The sequence below is a fragment of the Mercenaria mercenaria genome, chromosome 12 (assembly GCF_021730395.1).
Source record: "Mercenaria mercenaria strain notata chromosome 12, MADL_Memer_1, whole genome shotgun sequence".
NCBI classification, from domain to species: Eukaryota; Metazoa; Mollusca; class Bivalvia; order Venerida; family Veneridae; genus Mercenaria; species Mercenaria mercenaria.
Genome location: NC_069372.1, coordinates 23654843 through 23663465, shown reverse-complemented (window position 1 = coordinate 23663465; position 8623 = coordinate 23654843). Strand labels below are relative to the sequence as shown.

Genomic DNA, 8623 nt, shown 5'->3' with positions numbered 1-8623 from the left:
CGAGTGTTTTCATGAGAGGTCATTAAATCTTACAGTAAAAATGAACCATGATCCGAAATAACCAGAAAATATAACAACACTGTGTCTAAGTTGTTTTATAGCCGCCACATGGCATTTAAAGCCTGCTGCTGTGATAACATGCCAAATGTAAAAAAAAATATATCAAATCACACAAAGGTTTAATTCTGTATAATTTATTGCAACAGCCCATTTTTAAAAGTCGCAAAAATACACGGAAAAATTGTGTCCTTGCCTCATACCGTTTTCCTCTAGACATGTTAATGTATTCTGTGAAAATGAGCAAATTTGATAGATGACAAAGTTTGAATTTGCTAAGATTTTGAAATGTTATCACCAACATATTTATAGTCAGAGAGTATATTGATTTCCAGAACAGTACTTTTAGCGATTTTTAACATATTGGAAAAATAAAAGATGGCGAGTTAGCTGTTTTGTTCAGTGATAAATGACCAAAAGGTAAATCCAGTCTCCAAGAACTCATGCAGCCTACTCATACCGCAACACCATAGCAGCATATATGTTTGGATTTGTACATTATTAACATTTACACAAAAGTACATATACAACATATAGACAACGAGGACAAATCAAACTGGTTACGTCTTTGCTTTTTTAACAGTCCCGGGGCTCTTTGTACTTTTTCAATTGATATCTGGTCATTTTTCATGTTTGGATATCATTTGACAGTTTCATGCTAGAGATGCGGTCCAAATAATTAAACTTTGGTATAGGCGCCATAAACATCACTCTATTTAGGTGTGCGAAAGTCTTGCAAATAAATGCTATTACCTTCTTATTTTTTGTTGAATATGTTCATTGAATTTCCTTTTTTCATTGTCCTCTTGACTTACTTGTTATATGTTGCATGCAATTCGTGTTGTCTGGATTAGCTGTGATGTATACTTTTCTTAGATGCCATTTATTTGCTCATTCGGATGCTTAAAAAATATCAGATTTTTATCGCGAAATATGCACGGGTTTTGCAAGGGAGATATTGCGTTTGGCTGGGTACGATTGAAAATTATCGAATTAATTTAAACGCTACGTCATCCATCAATATAGTGTGCAACCTACTTTTTTGACCAATTAGAGCTAGTTATTTTTCAAAAAATGTGGCTTCTTATTCCTGAAGACCAATGTGACTGTAGCAATAATTTTCAAAGAACAGCTCTACACGTAGACTGGCTCCCGTCCCTATGTTTGTTCTTATTTATATATAATATATGTTTATTCATTAAGACGTAAGTAACTCCAGCAGGTTGTTTCTACATTGACATTTTTTATTGCCCCTGGCTCCGAACATAGGTGTACATGTATGGTTCAGCCATCAGATAAAAATGTGCAATTTTAGAGGCTTAAGATTTTCTTATTTTGCTTGCAGTATTTATATAAAAAATAACCATGCAGCCAGGGAGCCAGGCTACTCTACACGCTGAAGAGCGTCGACACGACTGACTCTGCATTCTGACTGGTCAAACGTAGAGAATTTTTCGAGAAAAAGAAACCTCGGTCGGTCACTCCGCTACGCTCCGTTTCCCTCCGTATCGATTTCTTTTCACGAAAAATTCACTTCATAAACTCTATCTATAACGTTGGTATTGAAAATACCGACAAATGATCCATTGCGACTGAACAGAGTTGATTCATGAGCATATAACAATTTGAATTTTGGTCAAAGTGAACTGCAGACATGGGACTTTACTGATTACGTGACTTTTGTTTTTTAGGTTATCTAATTGTATCCGTTACGGCTCAAAGAATTTATATCTGAATGATATCATCGTTATGAAATATCATTCTAATATGCCTGTCTCTGTTAAAACACACTTACGCTAAAATGACGTCACGTTAACATGCGGAGACGTCAAAGTTTTTGTTGCGACCAAGAAAGAGCGCTACTATATTTTATCTACTGTTTTAGATTAAGGGCATATTAGAATTGAAATAATTCATAGCAAAAGCGTGTTTTAACACTTTTTATACAATCGGACGGTAATATGCCGTACAAATAATTTCACTCGGGCTGCGCCCTCGTGAAATTATTACGCCCGACGTATAACCAACCATCGTGCATAAAATAGTGTTAAAACACTCTTCTGCTATAAATTATTTCTTAATTACACATTGCTCCCAAGTTTCATTCAGATATGTTAATATTTGTCAGCGATGAAAAAATGGTGTTGAGTTAGAGAAGGTGTTACGCGAACGCGTATATTCGAAACTTCTAAAGCCCCTCCCAATATTTTTGCAACATCTTTCATAGAGAAGTACACATGAAATGTCTCATACGTTTACATAAATATATAGGTTACAATATATTTGAACATCATCAAAATTTATTGGTGCAAATATATCAATTCCATTGATTTACAAGTTGAAAAAATACAGATAGAATTTTGTTTCTTTTTACAAAAGTAAATATCATTTATAAGGATATTGACATGTAGATATTACATGTTCGAATATCAAACCAAATTTATGTTTGTTTCCAAGATATGGCAGCATAAAGAAGTTTGTTTGACTTGTCATAATTGTCCTGCCTTATATGAAATTCACATCTATGCATTTTCTGTGTGTTTAAAATGGTTTGAGATAAACTAATGATAAAATGATACCATATATTATTGTGTAAATTTATTGCATTTACCTTATGTATTGCATTTACCTTCTAAATGTTTGAGAAACTGCGAAAATGTTCTGTTAGAATATTTACTTAAACGTTAGAAATTTCGATGAGTATTAAACACCAAACCCACAGCTGTTGCTCGTTGTCACGGTGATGCACTGTATGATGAAAAAAAAAGAGAAATAATTCAGGGTATCATTAAATCGAACTTAAGATATGGAAAAAGTCGCATTTAGAGATATCGTACCCTAATATTTTAGAAAAAAAAACAGACATGAATTAATTTAATGATATATGTTAGATTTTAATCATTGATGTAATTGCGTAACTTGACTGTATTTTGAAATATCACTAAAACAATTTAAATGACATCATAAAATGAAAAAGCAATATCACAAAATTAATTCAAAATGTGAAATATGAAAAGTAAATCATCGACGTGGCTAGTAGCAGTTGTGTTGGTGGCAGAGCCACGGGAACCTCCACCCGAACTTTGAGATTGGATGGGCTTTGACCCCACCTCACCCAAATTTTAAAGCAGAGCTTGAACTATTTTTCGCTGACATTATTGTACGGGGAAAGGCCAATTCTAAAGAGAATTTATATGTTTATACCGGCTATTTTAAGGATTTTATGTCGAAGTCTGTTGGCAATATTAAATGGGAAGAACTTTTTTTGCTGGTTGTCCAAAAAAAAATGTGGGAAAAACATCAGTAGATCTAGGTTTAGTTGGTCGGTCCCAAACCCACTTGCCCACATTCCTACAATTTTGAAATGTAAATAAATAGTAAACGAAACGGGCAACCCATGGATATTGCGATGCGCTACTTCGTGTATTGTTTTTTGCACAATGTTAGGTAACTGAAGCCCAATAAAATTATATTTTGATGCACAACAACAATAATCACGAACACATTTTGAATGAAAGGAAAAGTTAAATATTTAATTGTCAACAAAGAAAAATGATAATAATTTTAGTGTTTTGTTAAAATTTTATTTTGAAAATATTATTTATTTATGCAACTAAAAAAACATCTTTAACTTGTGTGCATTAGCGTTATATTGCACAACAAGCATGGCGGACCATGTGTCCACATCGGTAAGATTCTGACATTTCGGCGTCGATTTGCTATATATTTTGACTTGCTCATGATAATTTTACATTACTTGCATCTTTTTCATTTCAGATTGGAGAACTTCTGAAGAGATTTTCCAAGCTAGTCCTGTCAAGCAGCACAAAAGAGCGAACTGAAGTTGTAGAAAGTGTCGCAAAATGTGTTACGGAAACAGGTACCCCACCCACTTTTTGCAACTTATGCAAGTATCGATACACTTGTGCCATTGATTCATATTTTCTGTAACAGTGTTTTGGGCAATTAATGGCTTTCGATGATAAGAAACAGTGGTTTGTCGATAGATCCAAGTGGAAAGCAAGGTTATGTGTCGTAGACATTTTGGGTCTCTCTGCTGAAAAAAGGAAGTATCAGTGGCTATTCTTATGGCAGGGTTTTCCCTGACGCACAAATCCTGCGTCATAGTTGCACTTTTCCGACAAATGACCCGTAAAAATAAATTTTGTGCATCACAGTGGACGCAATTTTTTGAAAATCTAAATCAGGCCAGTTTTGTTTACAAAGAGCGATTTTCTGAAAATTTACTTTCAGTTTTGTAATTATATGCAGACTGTGTCACCAATTTTCTATATTTGCATCGATTCACACAGTCATTTCACAAATTTAATACCCAGTCTGATAATTTGACTGATTAACATTTAATAACAGTTGTTATCGCTGCTCGCTACTACTACCAGTAGTACCTGTCTGCTGTTTACTAAAAAAAGAATGGCTCGAAAGCAAAGCAAGCTGACGATGTTTGACATCGTCGGCAGCAAGTACAATAGAACCCAGTGGTTCAGAGCGCCTGTTTCTACTATAACACTGCCTGGTAAAAAGTACTAAAACCTAATTTAGCACATATATAAATATATAAAGTCAAACATCAGCTGTTTTTATCATTTTATTCAGTGACAAATATAAGGAAAGGAGGTTTCCTGAGACTTCAATCTGTAATATAATCACTAGTACAAGTAAAACTAAGTTTTATTCAAAATACTAATTTTAGTATATCTATATGACCCCCAAAATTTGGAAATGACTCCCAGATATGAAACACTGGGGGTCACAATAACCCTCATTTTCAAAAGTCAAGGGAAAACACTGTTACGGTCCCGTAGGAATAGGCTCGCAGGCTATTCTTATGGCTCTCCCGTAAGAATAGTGAAAAGCCCGCAGATGTCTATTCCTACGGCAGTTTTGTATTACAATTCATTATACTGAAGTCATTCAAACGATTTCAGAAATGACAATCATATTTGGTCATAAAATGTCAGGTTTGATTGTCATATTACAATGTCATATTCCATGTTAGGCAATGAACATAGAACATATTGTATATTTTTGCCTAAATGAATTATCTTGAATCTTGTTATGTCAAGCTGATGTGTGATAAAGGTGTTTAGAGTGGTAAGAACTTTGTATTGCTGTAAAAAATTTGTATGTATATACAAGAAAAATAAATCAATAATTCTCTAACTGGTTTAATTACTTGAAAAGACTTGGTCAATATATTAAGTGTTTCAATATTAATAACGTATGTATTTACATCTTGGGATCTAAATCTGTATACAACTAACAATCGTTTTCCGATTTATTTAGAACACAAATTTTATTTAAATAAATATTTTGTTCTTGTGATAAATTCGTTGTTTTAAAATTGTTTGGTTATGTAACAAATGGAAGCAAAAATGTAATGTCAACTATGTGTTATACTATGGAAAATCAATAACCACCTGGGGACTTTTCATAACTCGAACGGGAGAGCCGTAGGAATAGACACCTGCGTACTTTTCACTATTCTTATGGGAGAGCTGTAAAAATAGCCTGCGAGGCTATTCCTACGGGGCCGTAAGAATAGCAACTTCCGCGGAAAAATTCTGACCTATTCAGGAATAAATCTTATGTAGTTAAGTTTGGACCTCACATTAGTCACAGCAGTCATAACAGATTTTTACAGTTGAAGTTTCACTGTAGTATAAAATGATGAAAATGTTCCAATATAAATAATGAGGTCTGACTCAGATAGGCAGGTCAGAGACTTCACCTGGATTAAGAGACATTCTCTTGATCTCAATTAAAAGACAAAATGTATTTAGATCAAAAAACAAATTAGCTTAAGCAATGAAAATAAATGAAAGAATATTTAAAACCATTAAAATTTTTTTAGAATGTCCCAGCTGTAAATGGGTTCCAGCAAATTGCTGGGGGTAAGGTATAATTGGTTGTAACTGTTCTTAAAAAAGGGTCGCTCAAAAGCTCTACACAGCTTATGTCATTGTTTCACAAAGTGACGTTAAATAAAATTTACTTATACTTTTTTACCTTTTATTCTGTATCATGTCATATTTTATATCACAATGTTTTTTGTTTCAGATTTACCAGAGCAGGCATTAAAAGGAATTTTCAAATTTTTATACCCAACAATATGTGTGTACCGGGATCCACACTCCCTAAGATCAGCACGGAAACTTATAGAGGCAGCAATACAGAAACAGCCGTCAGCTTCGCTGAAACTGTTAGCTTCTTGTCTCGGAAATTTTGCTGAATCGCAGAAAAAGATTGTGAATGCCAGGTTTACAATTTTTACAATTCGGATTATTTCATAAATTAACCTTTAAAGAACAGCAATCTTTTTGAACTATTTCAAATGAAAGAAAAGCACCTTGCGATTTGATGATCATGAAAGTGGTGAAATGATTTATAAAAATATTCAAAGTCTTGTATTTCTGAACTAGAAAAGAAAATTCTTATAAAAAAGCAGGACAGTTCATGAAAGTGTTGTAGGTGAAATGTTATGTAAAATGGTAGAAAGGGTACAGGTCAGTTCTGATTATTTTTACTGGTTGTTTTTTTTTTTGCTGGACTAAGTTTACTAGACAAAAGAATACAGATAAGCTAACCTAACCCTAGTATGAATGTTGTTTTAACGGGATTCATGTCAATGCCAAAGAATTCAACTATTAAGTGGATGTATTTTATATCTGCAGTCGAACCTCAGCTGGAGATGCCCTGGTTGCCCTGTCCTGGTCATGTATTGGTTTAAAAGCCGGGTTCCAGAATACAGCTGTTGGAGATGACCTACTGAAAAAACTGGTAACCTATTGGTGAAACCTTGCCAACTGCTATATAATCACTTAAAGCTCATCTGATTTTTTGAAAAAAAATGATGAGTTATTGTCATCACTTGAGCGGCGTTGGCGTTGCCTAGTTAAGTTTTATGTTTAGGTCAGCTTTTCTCCTAAACTATCAAAGCTATTGCTTTGAAACTTGGAACACTTGTTCACCATCATAAGCTGACCCTGTATAGCAAGAAACATAACTCCATCCTGCTTTTTGCAAGATTTATGGCCCCTTTTGTACTTAGAAAATATCAGATTTCTTGGTTAAGTTTTATGTTTAGGTCAACTTTTCTCCTAAACTATCAAAGCTATTGCTTTGAAACTTGCAACACTTGTTCACCATCATAAGCTGACCCTGTACAGCAAGAAACATAACTTCATCCGGCTTTTGCAATAATTATTGCCCCTTTTGGACTTAGAAAATCAGTTTTCTTGGTTAAGTTTTATGTTTAGGTCAGCTTTTCTCCTAAACTATCAAAGCTATTGCTTTAAAACTTGCAACACTTGTTCACCATCATAAGCTGACCCTGTACAGCAAGAAACATAACTCCATCCTGCTTTTTGCAAGATTTATGGCCCCTTTTGGACTTAGAAGATCATTTTCTTGGTTGAGTATTATGTTTTAGTCAACTTTCCTCCTAAACTATCAAAGCTGTTGCTTTAAAACTTGCAACAGTTTTTCACCATCATAAGCGGACGCTGTACATCAAGAAACATAACTCTATCCTGCTTTTTGCAAGAATGATGGCCCTTTTTAGACTTAGAAAATTGTGGGTAGGACAATATTTCTATTACACAAAAAAATCAGATGAGCGTCAACACCCGCAAGGCGGTGCTCTTGTTACAAGACGGGCTGTCTTTCACATTTTAATCAGTTACAAACTTGTACATTAATGCTAAACATCTCTTGCATGTACTTCACCATACCGTATTTTGTTGTGTATAGGTCGCACTTTTTCTACACATTTTGCTGCCTGAAAAAGTTCCTGCGACCTATACGACAGAACATTGCCAGCAGAATTTTTTTCGGGTCAATTTTCTGACCGGAGCTCTCGTAAAATTACGTGCATCTGTTACATACGAACAAAATGGATAAAAAAATATCAATATCAGCAGCTTTTCAACCAATAGCGGTTATTTTCAATAAAATATATCGTAAATAACCCTTACAGACTAGTAAAATTAAGAATTACTTTAATTCAATAATGTTTTTGCAGTTTGAATTACGTTGTTTCTACTTTTGTTTTAATGGACGCCATTGACAGGTACATGTACTCCGGGTTGGATAAAATCCGGACAGATCTGTCCTCAATTCCAAACATTGTTTATACTAATTCTTAGCGTAATAAAAAACTTGAAAGATATCTTTTTTACTTTTAAATTTTTAAATAAAAGAAAAAAAAACCTCCAAAAAGATATTTAGTTAATCTTTTTACTCAGAACGCGGTTAATTACATGACGCGGAAAGGTGTTATAATTGCTGTACAAACAATTCACACTTAAACTTGCATAATTGCAGAATATAAACACAAACCGACTGCTGCCAATCCGTGTCAAAAAGCCGCTTTTCTTTGATTTGAGATACAGTCTGTTACCAATACTACCATATTTCCACCAATCAGATTCTGATAATGATTCAGTCCGCGGTATCAATATGCCCGCCGCCATAACTTTTTTGCCGGTAAAATTCGAAATTTAACTGGGACTAATACGCTAGAACTTTAATTTTCCGGCCATTTCCA

At 34.1% G+C, this 8623-nt stretch overlaps 1 protein-coding gene across 1 annotated transcript in view; it reads left to right on the top strand.

The window, feature by feature from the left end:
- Positions 1 to 3692: 3692 nt before the first annotated feature.
- The window catches only part of LOC123534489 (eIF-2-alpha kinase activator GCN1-like), a 94814-nt gene continuing 89883 nt past the window's right edge, over positions 3693 to 8623 (top strand). Inside the window, exons 1-4 of the mRNA XM_053519445.1 lie at positions 3693 to 3746; positions 3835 to 3937; positions 6136 to 6334; positions 6750 to 6855. Of these exons, the coding sequence (XP_053375420.1) occupies positions 3723 to 3746; positions 3835 to 3937; positions 6136 to 6334; positions 6750 to 6855 (432 nt within the window). The 5' untranslated portion in view covers positions 3693 to 3722. The remainder of the gene's footprint in view (positions 3747 to 3834; positions 3938 to 6135; positions 6335 to 6749; positions 6856 to 8623) is intronic.